Source organism: Populus euphratica, unplaced genomic scaffold (assembly GCF_000495115.2).
Source record: "Populus euphratica unplaced genomic scaffold, PopEup_1.0 scaffold18.1, whole genome shotgun sequence".
NCBI classification, from domain to species: Eukaryota; Viridiplantae; Streptophyta; class Magnoliopsida; order Malpighiales; family Salicaceae; genus Populus; species Populus euphratica.
This window is the reverse complement of record NW_011499881.1, coordinates 211,632-231,016: the sequence shown is the minus strand read 5'-3', so window position 1 is coordinate 231,016 and position 19,385 is coordinate 211,632. Positions and strand designations below refer to the sequence as shown.

General features: G+C 33.9%; 3 protein-coding genes across 10 annotated transcripts; 2 read left to right on the top strand and 1 right to left on the bottom strand.

The window, feature by feature from the left end:
• Positions 1-2,801: 2,801 nt before the first annotated feature.
• On the top strand, positions 2,802-4,358 carry LOC105129314 (protein ODORANT1-like). 2 transcript variants are annotated; one of them, XM_011031311.1, is made up of 4 exons: positions 2,802-3,019; positions 3,156-3,378; positions 3,463-3,592; positions 3,745-4,358. In XM_011031311.1, exons 1-4 carry the CDS (start codon positions 3,017-3,019, stop codon positions 4,226-4,228), a joined length of 840 nt encoding a protein of 279 aa, XP_011029613.1. In that variant the 5' UTR covers positions 2,802-3,016; the 3' UTR covers positions 4,229-4,358. The 2 variants fall into 2 exon arrangements, with proteins under 2 accessions (XP_011029613.1, XP_011029614.1); XM_011031312.1 differs by having other exon boundaries at positions 2,802-3,378.
• A 4,404-nt stretch (positions 4,359-8,762) lies between these two features.
• LOC105129313 (TPX2 (targeting protein for Xklp2) protein family) lies at positions 8,763-13,492 on the top strand. The gene is made up of 9 exons (XM_011031310.1): positions 8,763-9,168; positions 9,889-10,776; positions 10,927-11,319; positions 11,465-11,526; positions 11,598-11,672; positions 11,934-12,036; positions 12,125-12,199; positions 12,389-12,499; positions 12,896-13,492. Exons 1-9 carry the CDS (start codon positions 9,100-9,102, stop codon positions 13,061-13,063), a joined length of 1,944 nt encoding a protein of 647 aa, XP_011029612.1. The 5' UTR covers positions 8,763-9,099; the 3' UTR covers positions 13,064-13,492.
• Positions 13,493-13,850: 358 nt separating this feature from the next.
• Positions 13,851-18,160, bottom strand: LOC105129312 (two-component response regulator ARR11-like). Of its 7 annotated transcripts, none has more exons than XM_011031308.1 (6): positions 17,785-17,876; positions 17,114-17,181; positions 16,055-16,207; positions 15,524-15,910; positions 15,265-15,395; positions 13,851-15,134 (listed from the first exon to the last, which is right to left on the bottom strand). In XM_011031308.1, coding segments are annotated over exons 2-6 (1,647 nt in total). In that variant the 5' UTR covers positions 17,115-17,181; positions 17,785-17,876; the 3' UTR covers positions 13,851-14,159. The 7 variants fall into 7 exon arrangements, with proteins under 7 accessions (XP_011029610.1, XP_011029609.1, XP_011029611.1 ...); XM_011031307.1 differs by lacking the exon at positions 17,785-17,876 and adding an exon at positions 17,431-17,778; XM_011031309.1 differs by lacking the exon at positions 17,785-17,876 and adding an exon at positions 17,546-17,778.
• Positions 18,161-19,385: the final 1,225 nt, after the last annotated feature.

The window sequence follows — 19,385 nt, the reverse complement described above, 5'->3', positions numbered from 1 at the left end:
TAAATTGCTATCAATATCATTATTTTTGTTATATAATCCAGGATCTCCAAATCATTTTATATTTATTATGATTAATTCTTAAATTTATTAAATATTCTATAAATTCAGTAAACAAGTGAAATATCATGAGAATAACAAATATACATTAAAGAAATAATCAAACTAAGTACAAAAACAAAAAACAGGTTCCATCCCCAACTGAACCACAACCTCAAGTGCGTAAAAATATTTTAATATGCCTTGTGGTACGTGGGGTCTTGGAGGATAAGTTTCACTAGATTCTTGCTGACAAGATTGACATGCCGAGCGTGAGTGAGGATGACCCAAACCTTTTTCATTTTTATTTTATTATTATTATTTTCTTGTCGTTATTCGAATAATGCTTGTTTTAGGCCGTCTAGGCTAGATGCTGTTGGGCTGGAAAAGCCCACCTTCTCTATGTTCTTCATCTTACTGTTATCGATTGGTTTGCTGATGTTCTTCAATTATTCTTCGTATCTTTAACTTTAGATTTATAATACATTATTCGTATAGGATTTTTAATTCAATTTATCGAACCCAATTGCATGATCTGTATATAATAATAAATTTATACTTTAATATACATTAAATTACATAACTCATTCCGTGAATTGATCTAAGAATCTCGTAAAGATAATAAATTCAAATATATTGGATAAATAGCTCATAAAATAAGAAAAAACTAAGCCACCAACCCAAGAACTGTATCAACCTTGAAACATTCTCCGTCCTGCTGTCATCAGTTGGTTCTATATTACTTACAGGAAAGGAGGAAGGGAATTACTGGAGGATTTATAAACTTTTTGCAGAAATGTAAATAGTTCTTAGAAACCCTAATATTCCTCCAGAAAATTGCTCTATATGACCTGTACGTGTTGATATGTGGCCCAAGCTAGCATATTGACAGTATTTAAGGCGTTAATTATGTGTGCATAGAGACACAGGTGACTGTAAGTCTTTGAGCGTGCAGAGGAGCCTCTAAGGCATTGCATTTTCATATTTCCTCTTATCTACGGTTTCATTTTCTGACCTACACAGCTGAAGAACTAAATGAATTTACGTATAAGCTTTACTTGAGTACTGTAGTTTTTCAAGGGTAACACAGATAGTTAACCCTCCATCGGGTTAAATTCACTGGAATATGACATGAGAGATCAATTTGACGTGCAAATAAGGGAGAGAAGATAGTTGAAACGTTTGCGCGGATTTGTTTATAGACTACATAGGCGAGACAAGGCCCTCGAGGAAGCTTGAACTAGCCAAACATGGAGTCTACCACAAAAAACCCATAACTTTTATTCAACCAAATTTGATTAGAGGCTTTGTAAAACTAGTTTTATAAAGGGTTAATTTAGATGTAACCAGCCGAGAGGTGAGGAAGACCCTCAAATTAGGGTTAAGAATATTGTTTTTTGCTGTTTTAGTTAAATTCTTTGTTAATGTCATATTTTAATTATTTTTTACTGAGTTTTGGATTGTTTTACCATGTCAATTTTACCTCTGTACAAATAATTGATATGTTTTTTCTTTAATAAAATTTATGAGCTAAAGATTTTTAGAATTTTGTACAATTTTCTTTACAGTAAATTAATAACTATTACTTAAGGTTTAAAGATTCTGTTTTTCATTTTCAAACTATAATTTTTGAAGTTCAAGAAGCCATAATATTATTGTTTCAAAAAGCAAGTTGATGAATTCTTAAAAATCCAATTATTCAAGGTATATAACTTTTGAGTTGGATATTGATTAATTAATTGGTCCTAGTAATTTTATCAATTCTCATCCTTGAAGATAATTGATAACTTATACTTGATTTTTACTAGGCCAACATGACTTATAACTAATATCGATAAAAAATCATATTTGATAAAAGTGAGGATTGTTTGATACTTAAATAAATATTTTTTTTAAATAATAATATTCTAAAAACAATACTTTAAAAATAAACATGTAATAAAAAATAAAGATTATGAATGTTTATTCTGAAGCTCTCATGGTATATTTAGATCTTGTTTGTTTTTACATTTCAAAAGTAATTTTGAAAAAAATTAAATTTATTTTATTTTTTTCTTTGCTTTAAATTAATATTTTTTTAGTATGATTTTGAAAAAAATAAAAAAAAATCATTTTGATGTATTTTCAAGTAAAAAATAATTTAAAAAATATGATTTTGAAAAAAATAAAAAAAAAATCATTTTGATATTTTCAAATAAAAAATAATTTCAAAAATAACAGCAACTATACTTATAAACAGATTCTTATAACCAATAAGTTTAATTCTTTTATAAAGAAAAGTGTTAAAGTGTAATATTTTTCTAATATTATTTAATAAAAGATAAGTTTTTTTTTACATATGTTTGATAAAAATATAATAGTTTTTTGAAGGAATTCTATATATCTAAAAGATATAAGGATATAAAAATTTAAAATATTAAAAATAGCGACTAAGTTTTTTCTATAAATATCCTTTTACTTTTTATTAAGTCCATCGCTACCAATGTAGGGGTGGACTTGATAAAAATAAAAGAAGAACCATATTGAGAAATTGTTAGCAGTAAAGGGATGAAGCATACAATTAACCTCGTATAAACTTTTTCTTAATTTTATCAACAAAGTGAAAGAGACAGTGTACCTGAATCAAAATTGAACAAAACAAGATCACAGCGAAACAAACAAACATATGTGCGTGTGTGGGTGTTCGTCGTGGAAAAGAAGTGGGGCTGGAAAGGCTAGCATTTCCTAGAAAATTGTAACGTGGAAGACATGCCCTCGAGTGGGGGAAAGGAGAGTTGCGCCCCATATATGAAGCTGGACAAGCAAAAAGAAGAGCAAGGAATCTTTCATACATGGCAATGCATTTCTTTTTTAATCAGAGACTCGATAAGTGCTTAGCGTGCCGATGAAAAAAATTATTAAAATGGCAATGACCCACACGTCGGTTTGAATCCCTTTGCCTCAATCTGCTTTCTCTCAAGACCTATCTATTATTCTAATAATGGTAATTAGGTGTCTGACACTTGCAATTGTTTGTTAACATTGTTTTTACTAACTCGAATCATTTGTTTCATAAAGCAATTAGTAAACTAATTCTTCATGGTGTCCTTGTGTTCTTGGCTTGACTTTATATATAATAGGCTTATGGGCTATGGCCCTGCATTCTCTTCAATGATCAAACTCCATTGCAGTGGTATGTTCTTGTAGTTTTATTGTCCACTGCAAGTACGATGGGAAGGAGACCTTGTTGTGACAAGGTTGGATTGAAGAGAGGCACATGGAGTGTCGAAGAGGATCAAAAGCTCATGAACTTCATCCTCAGTAACGGGATAAAATGCTGGCGACATGTTCCTAAACTTGCAGGTACATATGTCATGGTCATGATCCATTGGTTTTCCTTACATTTGCTATAATCGAAATTAACACAACTCGGAAGTGCATATCTAGGCTTGCTGAGGTGCGGGAAGAGTTGTAGATTAAGGTGGATGAATTATTTGAGGCCTGATCTCAAGAGAGGTGCATTTTCAGAAGCCGAAGAAGATCACCTGGTTGAGCTTCATTCACGTTTGGGCAACAGGTTCTGCATGCTATTGTAACATCTTACTTAATTTCTGTGTTCATTTTTCTTTGTTTTTCAAGTGAGTAATGATCAGGAGATATAGCTTCCCGATGAATTAATTCATGTTGTCTTAAATACAATATTGATATCACTTCTTTTTAAAAACACAGGTGGTCCAAGATTGCTGCATTTTTCCCAGGCCGTACAGATAATGAGATCAAGAACCATTGGAACACAAGAATTAAGAAGAAGCTAAAGCCCCTAGGTCTAGACCCACAAGGCCACGAGCCACCGGTTGAGCAGGCTGAGACCAACTGCGATGCAAAAGAAAGCACATTTGCAGCTATGAAAGAAGTAGTGGGCAACATTAACGTAGACCAGAATTTACTAGAAAATCCAGTCTCAAAGGTAGAAACTAGGCTTGACCACGACCATCCTTGCTCTGCCCACAATACCAGTAAAGCTTTGAGAGAAGATTCCGATGCAGGGTGGTCAACTTTTCCCTCGCTCACTGACCTGCAATCCGATTCGTGTTTATCAAGATCAATGGATGAATATGTCTTACAAGAAAGTTCTTCTGAATCTTACTGGATTGATGCTTATGTGGATTCTTTGCTCTCATGGGATGGCCTCAGCTTCAGTAATCTGGAATAGCTAGATATTTCTTTTCATCATCAATGAGTGTGGATCAATGTACATCATTTCAGCTTTCATGTGAGGTGGCATGTAATTACATGTATAATATCTATCTAGGTTATGAGCATTTGGAGGCATTCTTTACAAATCAAGATGAATGTGCATGATGTACATCCCTTCTTTATACCCGATCTTGGAAATATTTATATGCATTGTGAGAAGTTAGTCTTGGATGAGATGATGCGCACACAAGATCCTTAGCATTTTCCTGTCGAATCCTTTTCTTTAGGTTTTTTTATTTATTTTTGTTTTATATATACCAGTACTTAAAAGTCTGTTCAGAGTAAAACTTTCTAATAATAATATATTCTATTTATAAAATTTAAACTCTTCTAGCGATGGTGTACTTTATTTTTTATAAAAAAATAAATTCTAGCAATAAAATACTCTATTTATAAAGTTCAAACTCTTCCAATGATGGTGTATTTTATTTTTTATAAAGAAAAATAAATGTCAAACCATTTGAAATTCTTTTTATTTTTTTTATTATGTTTGTTGTAAGCCCAAAATAAAAGGTATTTTTTTTTTACCTTTTAATACAAAATTCTTGCAATTTCTTTTTGCTATCCAATCTTTCAACCTATTATGCAACAATTATTAAACTACTAGAACCAATTATCGTTAATTTTATAGGTTTATTTTATTTATCGGGAAGTCAAAATAAAGAAATCCTTTCTTTTCTTTTCCTTTTTAACCATAATTTGACAAAATTCTTGAAATTCTTCTAGCCATCCAATCTTCCAACCCATTTTGTCACAACCACCCTTATATTCCTTGGCTATACCGAGCCCGACGGAGAAACTGTCCCATGGTTTTATCATGGCTATACCGAGCTCGACGGAGAAACTGTCCCATGGTTTTATCAGAAGCCAGTCCATAGGAAATAGAAACAAAAGAGGTTGCGTTGTCGTTTTTTTCGGGTAGACATTATTAAACAAAGGGAAGAGGTTAAGGTGTCCCTTGTGTGATTATAAACTAGCCACAAGTGGTGGTTCTGTTGTCACTTATTTAATGTCAATGGGAAATGACAGGTCGTTGCATCTCCAAAAACCTTAAGACAAGCCATCATTTTCCTACCAGGCAGCCTAGTCCATCGAACGGTCCACTCATGTCACCATCAAAGAGAACCAGCGACATTGGCCCATGATCCCAGCAAACAAGGGTTTTATGAAGAAATCTGGAGCGGTAGGAAAATCTAATTGCTATGCTACCCATGGCTATCAAACCTGAGATCAAATCTGAAAAGGAGTTTGGATCACATGGTTAATTCTCGAATTCAAGTTATGCAACAAGCTTGAGCTGTGAAGAACAAATTATGCAAAGTTTCAGACACATTACAACCTGAAAATTGACAGAGCAAGCGCCTTCAGAGAAGCAATGGCTGGTTCAGATACCATGGCTTCCATTAAAGAAGAGAGGAACTTACAGTTTATGGATTGCATCATCTAAGGCTCCGACCAAAAACGATTGAATAGTTTATGAATTCTAATTTTAATTTTCTTGATGGGATAAGCTTCCATTAAATTTTCCACTGTCACTTCAAAATCTTGGTTTGTTTCAATAAGCTCCCACAATTTTCATTTCCTCCCTTTGTCTAGTTATGTTGGTAATATAGTAAAGGGAAATAGTGTAAATATCAATTTCATTCTTAAGTAATTTAAATAAAAATAATGAATATAATAAAACTCAAAGAGGATTAGTTTCCCAAAAGAATACCCAAATCTTACTAACTAAAATTCCACTCAGCAACAACAAAAGAAATGGTGTATGAGCCTTTCTAGTGAATTGTTTAGTATTATTATATTGATATTTATAACATTAAAATATGGCACTTAATACTTAATATGTGAGTGATTTTATTTGTTTTTTGAGTTTATTTCTTTAATTTTTGTAATTAATTTTGTTATTTGTTACTATTTAATTTAAAATATAATTATTTTATTAATTTTTATAACGTTTTTGTTATGATAAGTCAAATAAATATGTTATTATATAGAAAACACGTACATAAATATAATCATTTTATTAACACATTTATAATATTAACAAACATAATATTTTATTATGATATTTGAAGTGTAATAAACATGTTACTATATATAGAACACGTACATAGAAAAACAAACATGATTCTCTTTTTAGTTTTTTTAATTTATTTAGAGTTTAAAAAAATTAATTATATCATAGAGATATTATCTTTGTATTGAACAAATAAACACATTAGAAATAATATTTTCACACATTTAAACCAACTTTTTATTTGTTTATATGTGTAAACAGTTATTTCAACATTTTATGCATTAGCCGATATACCCATCAGAAAATTTGTAAATATACACCCTCATATTTCATAGTTATACAAAAACAATTAGTGATTTAACTCTTTTCATTCCTACCCTAAAGGAGATAGCAGACATGTGATTTTGGGTTAAACCCTATGGTAGGTCAAATTAATCGTGACCCACATATCATTGAAATAAAAAAGAAAAAGAAAAAGTTGATTTGTAAAAAGTTGATTTAAAGTATCTAGATTAAGATTAACAATCAAAATTCCATGCAATCATTATAAAAAACTCTAGCTAGTTCATTTTAATTAGATCATCGACAACTCAAACCATTTATAACCATATCCACCTTTTTTATTCTTTTAAAAATTAAATTTAGGTCATCCCACGAACCATGATCCGAGCTTTACGTGAATCAATCTTTCCGGTAGGGAGTGGGAGGTTTTCAGTGGCTGTTTTCATGGATTGTTTGGTGGCTGTGTTGGATTTTGAACCATCGTTGCAGCAATTCTCTGATGATCCAATCTCCTTGAATAATCACTGATAAAGCAAATAAGAAATGACAATCCAACACCATCCAAGAAGATTGAATCTAGACCTGGCCATGCATAGCGTTTATCTAGCGTTGCTCCACCGAAAATAATTGCAGAAGCAACTCCTGGGACCATCATGGCTCCCTTCTTTTCGAGAATGTACAGGTTTCGATTCAGCTTTGATGGGAAAATAAAACGAAGCACCTCCACAAAAAAACTACGAGATCAACCTTTTCATTTTATGGCGACAAAGGGATCCTATCATTTCATCCCTTTTCATATAATTTCGATTCAAGGCAGGAAAAACAGTATGGCCCAGAAAGACTGGATCTAACACCATGATAAGCATCGAAGAACCAATCAAGTTGTTTTCGTTCATGAAGATAAGATACTTTACGATCCAAATATCTATTTAGAATTAGTTTTTTAATCTATATCAATGGAGGGATCCAAGTAATATGCCAAGTTTTTAATATAATTTTTCAAAAATAACTTGGAAATCAATGTGTATGTTAGAGCTTGCTTGGCAACATGGATATACCTGTGTAATCATCCATCGATGCATGATATTGTTAAACGGTGATTTATGTTGTTTTTGAAGTTGTTATTTTTTAAAAGTATTTTTTATTTAAAAATTCATTAAAATAATATCTTTTTATATTTTATTTTTGACATTAATACACTAAGAAATATTAATTTAAAATTTATTTTTTAAAAAATAAAAATCTAAAAAATTATATTTTAACAACACTCTCAAATCATACCTCCAGAATGGAAATTATTCATGAGGAAATACATCTCAGTAATAAAGAATATCCCTAACCGTTCGGGAAATATTTAAAAATATGGAAAGAAAACAGCTAGTTAGGCTTTTAATTTTAATTCGTTAGAACATATGGTCCATTTAATATAAGCCTTGACTCATGCAGATGTCAGCAATTATGTAATTAATTAGAGACAAAAACCGTTGCTAAATCGCTATTACAAACACTGGATTTGTCTACCTCCTTTGTTCAAATTCAAATTTGTGGACCAATCAGCATCGAAATAGCCAACTTTACGTACATTAAAATAAAATAAAAAATCTTACTCTAAGATTCCCTCCATCTGTCACTGAACATGTTTTTTTTTTTTCCTATTATTTTTATAATAGATACCAAGAAAAATCTATATTTATTAAGTTCAGACAGTAACTTGATTATAACATTTAAGGTTTAGATTACAAGTTAACTTAATTTATTTTTTATTAAAATATTATTTTGAATGATTTAAATTCTAAAATAATATTATTTTAATAATAAAAATTTAATTTAAAAAATTAAAACTATTTCAAATCAAAATCTTGATAACAAATTAATGAGTTAGAATTCATTTGTTTTTTTAAGTTTTTTTAAAAAGAATTAATTTTTTAAATATTTTTATATCAATTAATATTTTAAATATTTTTATATTGTTTTTTGATGTGTATAAATCAAATAAATTTTTTAAAAATAAAAAAATAACTTTAATATATTTTAAATAAAAAATAATTCAATCACAGTACTAAATAAACAGAAAAATCTATATCGCAATAGAAATCAATAATTTTTTTTTTAAAAAAGAAAGTAGCCGTTATGAGTTGTATTAAGGGAGGGCCCAGCTCCATACTTCGGATGTAATCTAATGGAAGGAAAAGAAATCTATCAATCAAACAAACAAGATTCAGACACACAAAAACAAAGAAGAGAGATTCATCCCCCTTTTCTCACTGACTCTGGAAAAAAAGTCTCCTTTCTCTGCGAAGAACTGATTGCCTCTTACTCTTACTCACCCAATTTGCCTTTCTTGCTTGAAATATTGGAATGGACCCATTTGAGCATAGAGTCTAGTTTTCAAAATTTAAAGGGAGACTACGACAGACTCTTCTGGCAAAGCTCTTAAATACCTGCTGTCAGTAGAGAAGGGTTTTGAATTAAAAAAGAATATTTTTGCTGGTAGGATTTACTTTCTCTGTATAGGCAAAGAAGAAGAAATGGGAGAATCAGCTTGTCTTTTGAGATCCTTTTCTCATCCATCTAGTGCTTCCAGAGAAGCCAGAGAGGTTAGTCCTTCAAACTTCTTTTTGTTCATATATTATTTCATTTCTTGTCTTATGATGTTCTGCAGTTTAAAACTCTTCGTGTTATTTGGTAATATTTTGTGGGTTTTGCTTCAGTTGTTGTGATCTTGCCTGTGATATTGAAACATCTTTAAAGAATAATGAATGGGGTTTTTTGTGAAATGGAAAAAAGGCTGTTGTGGGATTCTGTTGCTCGTTTTTGTTTTCTTTCTGAGCAAACAAACAGACCATAATGCTTCGAGGATTCACTCGTTTCTTATTTAGTTGATTTCTGCTGTTCTTGATTATGCTCAAAGCTTTGAATGAACTCTTGAAAGGAAAATAATTTAAGCTGTCTCTTTTATTTTACTGAACAGCTAATATTTTCAGGAAAATTGCATTAAATGCACCAAGGATTGGCTCTTGTTACCTTTCGTTTTTGGACATCTTTTGTATTGATGTTTTTTGCCATTTCGCATTGCCTTTTTACTTTCTATTGTTAAAATTTATTTGAGACTTGAGCATGATTTGTCTGGCCTTCATATCTTCAAGATTATGGCTTTTTTTTTTTTTATTAATGACAAACTGAGCGAGTCTTTGGAGTTTCTTTGCATTTCCGTGTTAATTGTTTTATGTATATCATCAGTTTGAAATGGATGACAATAGTAAGTTAACATCAAAGCAAATCATTGAGCAAACATGGAATTCATTTTTGAGTTTCAGGACAATCCAATTCGAGCGCTGACCGAATCAATCTCATTCGGGAGATTTATGTCAGAATCTTTGGCTTGGGAGAAGTGGTCAACCTTTAGTCACAATCGCTACTTGGAAGAAGTTGAGCGGTTTTCCAAGCCAGGTTCTGTTGCCCAGAAAAAAGCATATTTTGAGGCTCACTACAAGAAGAGGGCTGCCATGAAAGCAGCAGCCTTGCTTGAGCAAGCAAACGCGGCATCTAATGTTCCTGAAGTAGAAGCTGCAGACGAGGCTCTCAATAGCTCTCATGTTAATTCGGAGCTTCCCAAAGAAACCAATGATGTGATCATCAATGAACAAGATGAGGGGAGTGTTGATGCTGGCCTAATTCAATCCTCTGATGCAAATGCATTTTATGCTGACGAGCGAAAGGATAATTTACAACATGCGAAGGTGGAAGGAAATGAAGAGGTGAGAGAAAAAAATATTGTGATGGAAAACTCCATTCTGGTGGAAAATGTAAAGGAGAACGAAAATGCCGAAGACTCTGGCATTATCGTGGCCAAATCGGAAGAGAAAATGCCCAATAAGGTAAGTTGCCATTCCAATCAGGTAGCTGCTGAAGAGGAGAATGTGACTTTACCGAGTAATGAAAGGCAATCAAAATCATCGAGTCAGAGTAGAGCAACAATACTCCTCAAGTCTTCAGCCAAACTTCCGAGTTCCGCAAGACTAAGAGCTGAAACAAAGGATACTCCAAACGGCAAGAAGTCTGCTGGAGAATTGCTGAATAAAAAGAGAGTAACTCCGAAATCTATCCACATGTCAATTAATGTTTCTTCTCATTTTCAAGACACCAGTGAAAGTTCTCTTAGAGTATCTAAATTCAGGCCCGCTACTCCAGAAATTCCAACCAAGGTAACTCCATTCCTCATGCCATGATCATTATTTGAACTATATCATTTTATGCAGCACTCATGTGTGCACACACTTCAATTATTACTCACACCAGTAAGAATATACTTATCCACCATGATTGAAAATGTTGACATGGAAAAATCTATTCAGGTCGCAAATGCAAAGCAGATTGAAAATGCTCAGGACAGTGACACGGCCAGTAAGGTAAGTTGCCATTCCACTCAGGTAGCTGCTGAGGAGGAGAATGTAGCTTTACCAAGTAATAAAAAGCAAATGAGTTCTTCATCAAAATCATCTAGTCAGAGTAGAGCAACGAAACTCCCAAAGTCTTCTCCCAAACTGTCAAGTTCCACAAGACTAAGAGCTGAAACAAATGCAACTACAAACAGTAAGAAATCTGCTGGAGGATTGATGGACAAAAAGGGAGTAACTCAGAAATCTATCCACATGTCAATCAATTTTTCTTCTCGTTTGCAAGACACCAATAAAAGTTCTCTCAGAGTATCTAAAGACAGGTCCGCTACTCCAGAAATTTCAACCAAGGTATCTCCATTCCTCATACCATGATCATTATTTGAACTGTATCATTTTATGCAGTACAGACACTCATGTGTGCACACTTCAATTAATACTCACACCAGTAATAATGTAGCAACTCAACATGATGAATTACATGTCTAAACTGCAGGGATCTGTTTATGGTGTATCAAAGCTTCTTCCTTCAGTATTTCGGCGTTCACAAGATAGAAGGTAGTTGTCTATACAAAAACCAGCAGTTGACCCATTCTAATTGTTGTCGTTAACTTAGTGTATCCTTGCAGAACTAAGTCAGAGCTCAACAAGTCAGTTTCAGGAAAAATGACAGCAGGTGGAATATCGCAGATCCTCTCTTCAGAGTAAGGACTTTGCTCCTGGATTTCCTGAATGGTTCTTTTTTGTCTGTGCCATATTTCTCATGCCACGGTCATATGTTTGCTACTGTGGGACTAGATGGTATAACACACTGAGTTTTTAGCATAAAATTAATTCTTATGTTTGTAGCATTCTTGCATTCTTCACCTTTATAGCACACCATTCATGGAGAATGAATAACTAGTAACTAGAACAGAGAAGCAACATTTTTCCTATGTTCAATTCCTAAACATATAGAATTACAGCTGCTCGAAATCTTCAAGTGCAAAGGGAAGCAAATCACGACCTCCACTTATCTCCTCTCCATTTAGCTTTAGAAGTGATGAAAGAGCGGCAAAAAGAAAAGAGGCAAGATTCATTTCTTCAGTTCTGTCCATTTATTCCTTGTTACAATAATCTCATGGTGTGATATCTCGTTTTTTTCTGGCTATCCTAGTTCTTTGAGAAGCTTGGAGAGAAAAACAATGCAAAGGAGGACACAGAAAAAAAGCATCTGCAAGCAAGACCTAAGGTTGTCTCACATAACCTTATTGTAGTGTTTGTTTGGTATTGTGGGTCACAAATGCTAAGATGGGTTTCCTTTATTCTATACTCAATGATTCTATCCAAAAAATATTTTCTGACATTGGACTTGCATTTTATCCTTGTTTCTTGATAAAGCCATTTTCAAAAAATTACCTTTTCCGTTAATGCTGTGCAGGAGAAGGCAGAATATGACATTAAGAAACTACGGCAGAGTGCTGTCTTCGGGGGGAAGCCAAGAGATGACTTGCATCGAGGATTGCGGTCTCCAGAAAATTCAACGATGAAGGTTCGTCTCATATCTAATATTCATGAATAATATTTTGGTAGTATTATGTTGACTTCATGGTCAATGTGCATGAAGCTGCTAGAATTTGCTGCATTGGTAATTTATAACTGTTGTACAAAATTTAACATTTAGAAGAACCTAATACTACAAAATAGGAAATCAAACTTGCTAATTAGGCATGCTTTAGATGTTCAGTCATTCAAAATTTGAACTCGCATCGGCCTACTTTAGAAGTTCAATCATGGAAATCTGATCTTTCATATATTTCTTCTGTTGATGAGATGGTTTTCCCATTTTCCATAGGACCAGGGGTGAAAAGAAGTAGAGATACGGTTCTAGGTCTAAGCTTAGATGCATTGCTTTTTTTTAGTTTTACAGATCAATCATGTTCTGCAGATCCCATTGACTCGACCTCGATCACCGAAACTTGGGAGGAAGTCAACCTCCAATGTGGCAAGCTCCAAGCCTGTTATCCAGAGAAGTAACCATAGCTCAACTCGCTCAATCACCTTGCTACCAGAGAAGAACACACATGAGAATGCTTCTCCAAATATCCAGCCGTGAGCTCCTTGTATACGAGGGTGCCTCTTATGAGCATCTGAACTGTGTTGTGTATGATCAACCCAGCTAGTGATTGTGCAGATTTACATTTCTACACGCTACGCAAGGAAAATAATCCATTGATGGCACTGTAATTTTGATGACAGCATTCAACATTAAGGGCCAGTTTGATGCTTTTGCTGCGGTGCAACGCGACTCAAAAACAAATATTGCCTAAGTATAATTTTATACCAGTCATTTTTTCTGTTTCCTTGTGGAAGTTGAATAGTTTTGGCGATATGTAGCATGTTGAGGTTTGACAGTAGAATCGAGGGGATCATTCTTTCATTACATGTTGAAAGATTGGCACTATTGTTTCATGGCCTGCTATGTACAATTAGCACTATAAAATCTGTGTATATTCTCAATTATTAGCTTAGCATCACTTTGTTTCGCTGAGCAGGTAAATTTTCTGGTCCTCGAGTAAAGCTAGATGCTGATAGAAACTGGCTGCTTTAGAAATTCCAATTCTTATGTTTTCGACTATTATTTCCCATTCTTTGTTCATTTCTTGTGTGTTAAACACAATCTGAATTAAAAAAACCTACATAGACAGAACAGTCCATTTAATGCGTGAACAAAGGGCCCAGGATTAATAAAGCTGCTTAGTGCACTTGATTTTAGGTTGAGGCCAAACAAGTGCGTGCCAGTACTGCCGAAGGATTGGACCTTATCAGAGTTCTGCAATGCCATCAATTGAGTCAGCTTAATACTAATCAAGCAAAATGAGCAGAGAATGGACATAAAACCATTTCAGTTAAAGCATCAGAAGGAGATGTGCGATGATAAGATTTCTACTTCTGGCAGCTAATACATTGTAAGGAATTTGACAGATGCAGCATACAGCACAGTAATGCAGGTACCAGAGGTGAGTGACAGACATTATTATGCTGGTTGTTTGCCATCACTCCTGTTATACGTGTTTCAACATCCAAGACCAGACCGATCAAAAATAAAATATCCCAACCCAGAGTTAGAAGGCTCCTATAATGTATTGGTACAGAAAAAGGCAAGGCAAGTGATCCTTCATCACTAAACATGAACGGAAGGGAGAGGAAGATCATGCTATAAACAAGCTTTGATCTATTAGAGAATATTCTGTGGGGTCATAGAACTCATAGTCAAACCTCAGCCCATCATTCAAGTTTACCGGTACGTCTGTGATAAGACCTGGGTCGAAGTATTCCAGAACCTCTATGTTCTGGAGTCCGAGATTCATATAGCAATCACCTGGAACCCAACATACTTGCAAGTCTTCCTCCAAAGTTGTGAAAGGTAGCATTCCCAAATTTATGTTTTTTCGGGAAGATTCAAATTCTGTAATGGAATTCATATTGAAGCCTTGATTTTCCAAACTTGGTGTGCTCTTGGAATTGGGCTCAACAGCTTGATGATTTGCCACATCGGTCTTTGTTTGAATAGGGCTAGAGTCAACCGCAATAGCTGTTGACCTTGCATGGTTAACATTGCTCCTGTACTCGTTATGAGAAGGTGTTGAGGATGGTGCGGAACTGATGGCTGGAGCAGGTTGTGGATAATCAGCTTGGGTAAGCTGCTTTTGACCAGGCAGTGGAAGGTGGCTGAATTCATCATTCAAATGAAGTGGATTATGTTCTTTTTTTAGTTGAATTCCACACCAAGGATACTTTGTTGGGAAAGTAGAATCCAATGCTCCAAAGTCTACTTCTGATTGTGGAGGTGCCAGGGGTTGACCAAATTCCATTTGTGAACTTCTGGGTATACGAGGATTGGGAACGTTAACAGTTAAGGTTCTTTTGGGTTCTTCCACAGGCGTCGAAACAAGTCTCTTTCGATCACTGTCATGGCTTCTAGGATCCCCATTGTGGACAACTAAGCTACTACCAGAAAATATGTAGCTCCCATTCGAAACATCATTGTGCTGCAAGTTGATGGAGTTCTGAGAGCCAAAACTTCCTGCAGAATCTCTTAAAGGTGAATCTGACTGCTTTATCCCACCAGCAGGATTTTTAAAATCGTTTTCTTTCTGCAACCTACTCAAATAGAGACGGTATTTCTGCATGTAAGAAAGCCTTTCCAATGAGGAATACTGTACTTCTCAAAATCAAGTACACTCATAAGACATGTTGAATTTAAAAATGACAGAAAGATGTTAAAATTCTTTGATTGATTTTCATATGTTATACCTGCAAGTGGCTAGCAACGTTTTCTCTTGTTAGCCATGGCACGTTCATCATGTCAAGTATTTTCTTGGGACCAACTTCTGCCAAACAGACACTACCTGTCATTGCTCCATCGAAGGATGGCAAAGATGTGGCTATATCATTGGAAACCACATAAAGAATTCAATGCTAATAAATTTTTCATAAAATATGCGAGCATTCATAATTCCTGAAATGATTCAAGCACCAAGTTTCTGAAATGAAACATCAAATAAATACTTACTATCAAATCCTATCTGATTTACGGCTTTGACAAATTTCTGGTGAAGATCTACTGACCAAACTACTCTTGCTTTCTTTGTAGAAATACTATCACCAGTGTCTTTTTCATCGTGCTTGCTTTCAAAATGCTTTCTTTTATTTATGGAAGTCAGATCTTCTCCACAGAGCACATGCCCATCCTCATATTGATCTGATCCATTTCTAGTCATTTGAAAACTTTCGTTCCCTTCGAGAATTTCAATATCTCTTACCTCGTGTATTTTCTTTCTGAATACATGCTGCCATATATTCCGGAGTTCTTTCATTCGTATAGGCTTAAGAAGATAATCACATGCTCCATGTTGAACGCCTTTCATCACCCTGCTTGTCTCTCCATCAACAGACATCACTGTAAGTTGACAAGCGAAACTGGTCAGAAGCTGAATCAATATTCCGATATATATATAGTGCAAGCACGACATGGGTATATGCATACGCAAATAGAAAATATTGGCATTGAAATAAAATTCCAGAGTAAGAGAAAAGAACCGACTAATGACTGGAAGATCCATCTCCAGTCCAACTAGCTCCAGAAGTTTGAAACCATCCATGTCAGGCATGTAGACGTCACTAATTACAATGTCATATCCTCCTTTCCTCTCACGAAGCAGGTTCAAAGCATCTCTTGCCAAACCGCATGTGGTCACTAAACAAAGCATTCCAAATGGAAATGTGAGACACTACACGTATGGTCAAAAGCCAAGAATCTTGCTATAGAGTCACATCCAGCATAAGAAAACACTTTCACTGAACAAGATATTATTGTGAGGGTGTGAAATACCGAAAAAGTAAGAAGAAAATTATGATGTAAAAGGCCTTCAATAGTATTAGAAGAATTAAGGAAAAAAATATCGATGGAAGAGACAGAAGTACTTGAAAACAATTATATCCAAAAACCGGGTTGACTTTGAGTGTTCAATGACTCTATAGGGAATTGCAGTATCCTTCTAAATATAATGAAAATGCCAAGGAAAATCAATGCTAACATGTAAAATGATTAGCTGAGGAAGGTGTTTGGAGCTGCGGTGGAGGTGCTTTTCCTCCCACCACACTCCCATCAAGTTTCTTTGCAGGAACAAAAGAAAGGAAAAAAAAAAAAAAAAAAAAAAAAAACAGCTACAGAAGTAGCTTAAATGGCCAAAAATCAAAATTCTGAAAATTGAGGCTCATGAGTTCTGTTATGACAGTACTTTCTTTTAATTAAAGATCCTTTAAAAAATTTAGTAAAGTTTATACCTTACGTCCATATTAATATCATGTCAATCAAATCATGATTTTGATTTTTTTAACTATTGTTTTGGCCTTCAACTCCAAATCACTTCAAACAACAGATATATAATTTAACTCTGTTATGGCAACAACAATCGCGGCGATGATAGCTGTAACCACAACCATAAACACATAAAAGACAACAACATTGCCAAACAATCATAACCCATTCAATCTCATCATACTCGAGATCACTAAATCTGAGTTAAATGCACCCAGAACATGAAAATTAAATAAAACTGGAAATACTAAAAGAGTAGGAGGATATTGATGTGTTTCATACTTTCAATAGTTTAGTTGGCTAGTAATAGTGGAGCAAACATCAATAAACCCTCTAATTACTTTAACCAACTGCAAAAAAGAAAAAAGGACAAATCTGTGAAAAGAGTAGAACAACATCATTGATGATTAACTTGTATATTTCTGTTGGAAATAAGCATATTCTGAGCTTCAAATCTTGAAATCAAGAAAGACAATTCCTCCACATTCCCAATACCATGAGCCTGTCTACAAAATTTTGGAACTTGAAATGATACCTGAGGTGATAAATAATTCCTGAAAATAATAAACTCCAAAAATGCTCAAAAACAATACAACAACCTTCCATGCACAACTTTGGAACCCTTTAGTTGCATGTCACTTGCATAGCTCAAAAAGGAAGGAAAAAATTGCAGGATATCAATTATTTATGAAGAATCTCGAATTCTCCATGTACTAGCTTACAACAGAGAAATCAAGTTATCCTTCAGAGCCCATGAAAAAGAAAAAAACCAAATAACAGGAAAGAAACACAGAGTAAAAGCCACCATCAAGCAGAAATGAGACCGTGGATTGTAGAAACAAAACCCAGTTCAGAAACAACAGTTTGTAAGTGAAAAAGAAATCGCAAGGAGCAACTAAGAAGAGTATAGATGCAAGTAAGAAGCGGATGTGGAAAAAATATGGTTAAGTAACCTTCATAAGAGCATTTCTTGAGCATCTTTTCAAGGATTTTTAACCAGGTGGGATCATCATCGACAACGAGAACGCGGAGACCAGCTGGAAACGAATCATTTCGAGGAGAAGAAAATCCATTATTTTCCATCATGGACAGAGACAGATAGGGAGACAGAGTCAGTGCTGTATGTATATATATTTGAGTGTATGTGAGAGAGAAGGTGATTGAGAATATAATTAGAGTCGTAACAGTCTTTAAGGAGAGAAACTTGTCTGAGTTTTTGAAGTAAAAACTTGGTTAGTTTGTTTGGGTTTTAAGAGAAGAAACAGAGGAGACAGAGACAGAGACAGAGACATGCACTGTAGAGAATGTGAGTGAGAAAGAAAGCGAGAAAGCACCCTCCAGAATATTGGCATTTGGCGTCGGTTAAACGTTCCTGTTGAGTCCTTCCATAACCTTTGCCACCTCAACTTTCCCTTCTCCATTTGAGCTTTTATTCATGATTTTAATATACCATCTTGGAATTTACTTTAAAAAAGAGTTGAATTATCAAATCAGTTGATTGACTCGTGCATCATCTAATTACTTAATTTAGATTAATTATTTTTATTTGCATGAAGTATTTCATTTATTTATTTTTGCCTTAATCGAGCTGGTTCAGTTAGGTTATAAAATTTCCAATTAAAATCATGCTTCGATGTTTTAATTTTTCTAGACCAACTCACTAAGCCGAGCTAGTTTAATAATCATGCTTCGATGTTTTATCAAATTAATATTTTATTTTATTATAAATTTAATCCTAATCATTTCCCATGTCCTAATGATGTGAAGTTTAATAACTAATAACACTGTAACCTTATTGTAAGGCAAAAAAAAAAAGGCCATCCTTTCCGTTTGACCATGTTACTACAAGATATGAACATGGTAAAAAAATAAATAAATAAATAAAATCATGTTCATTTCACGGCTCCGAACAGAAAAAAAGACAAGAGTAAGCTTCGAGAAATCGAATGTAGAATTTACTTTGTAGTAAAGATGGAACCTGAAGTGGAATTAAAGAATGTTTGAACGGGAAAAAAAGGCATCTCAAAGAATTTTTAAAGTTAATCCTGTTAACTTCTTCTTCTTCTTCTTCTTCTTCTTCGGGCGTAGACCCAGTAAGTTCTAATGAGATAATTAAAGGAAAGGCTAATGGTAAGTTAAGCACAATCTACTTCTTTTAGCTAGAGAATCGTTGTTTTTTTTCTGGAATTTTTTTTGTTTATTAAAACGGGTGTAAATATAGTTAATTAATGCTGCGTAATTCACCATATAATTCTTATTATCTTCATGGGAAGAGTAATCAAACAACTGATTATTTGAATAACCCTAATAGAATTTAGAACAGTAGCTAGCTCATGAGAATTACTGCTATTTCAAAAGTAAAAATAATAGGAACATTTTGAGTGATTAAATTGCTGGAACCCACCATAATCCCCATACAGATACCATAAATGGATTGGATGATTCTTGATTTTTTTATCATAATCTATTTTTATTAATTCTTCTTATGAAATAGCAGATAATTCTGAGTGCACCAATCATCATCATAATCATCAACGTAACCTCCATCCAAATT

What these genes read in the sequence shown, in the direction of transcription:
- LOC105129314 (XM_011031311.1), top strand. An exon ending in ACATGTTCCTAAACTTGCAG is followed by an intron (nt 3,379 to 3,462) that starts GTACATATGTCA and finishes GTGCATATCTAG; the next exon opens with GCTTGCTGAGGTGCGGGAAG. An exon ending in CATTCACGTTTGGGCAACAG is followed by an intron (nt 3,593 to 3,744) that starts GTTCTGCATGCT and finishes TTAAAAACACAG; the next exon opens with GTGGTCCAAGATTGCTGCAT.
- LOC105129313 (XM_011031310.1), top strand. Translation starts at nt 9,100, where the DNA reads ATGGGAGAATCAGCTTGTCTTTTGAGATCCTTTTCTCATCCATCTAGT. An exon ending in CTTCCAGAGAAGCCAGAGAG is followed by an intron (nt 9,169 to 9,888) that starts GTTAGTCCTTCA and finishes TTTGAGTTTCAG; the next exon opens with GACAATCCAATTCGAGCGCT. An exon ending in CTCCAGAAATTCCAACCAAG is followed by an intron (nt 10,777 to 10,926) that starts GTAACTCCATTC and finishes AAATCTATTCAG; the next exon opens with GTCGCAAATGCAAAGCAGAT.
- LOC105129312 (XM_011031303.1), bottom strand. Translation starts at nt 17,917, where the DNA reads ATGATGGAAAATAATGGATTTTCTTCTCCTCGAAATGATTCGTTTCCA. An exon ending in GATGGATCTTCCAGTCATTA is followed by an intron (nt 15,911 to 16,054) that starts GTCGGTTCTTTT and finishes GTCAACTTACAG; the next exon opens with TGATGTCTGTTGATGGAGAG. An exon ending in ACGTTGCTAGCCACTTGCAG is followed by an intron (nt 15,135 to 15,264) that starts GTATAACATATG and finishes TCTTACATGCAG; the next exon opens with AAATACCGTCTCTATTTGAG.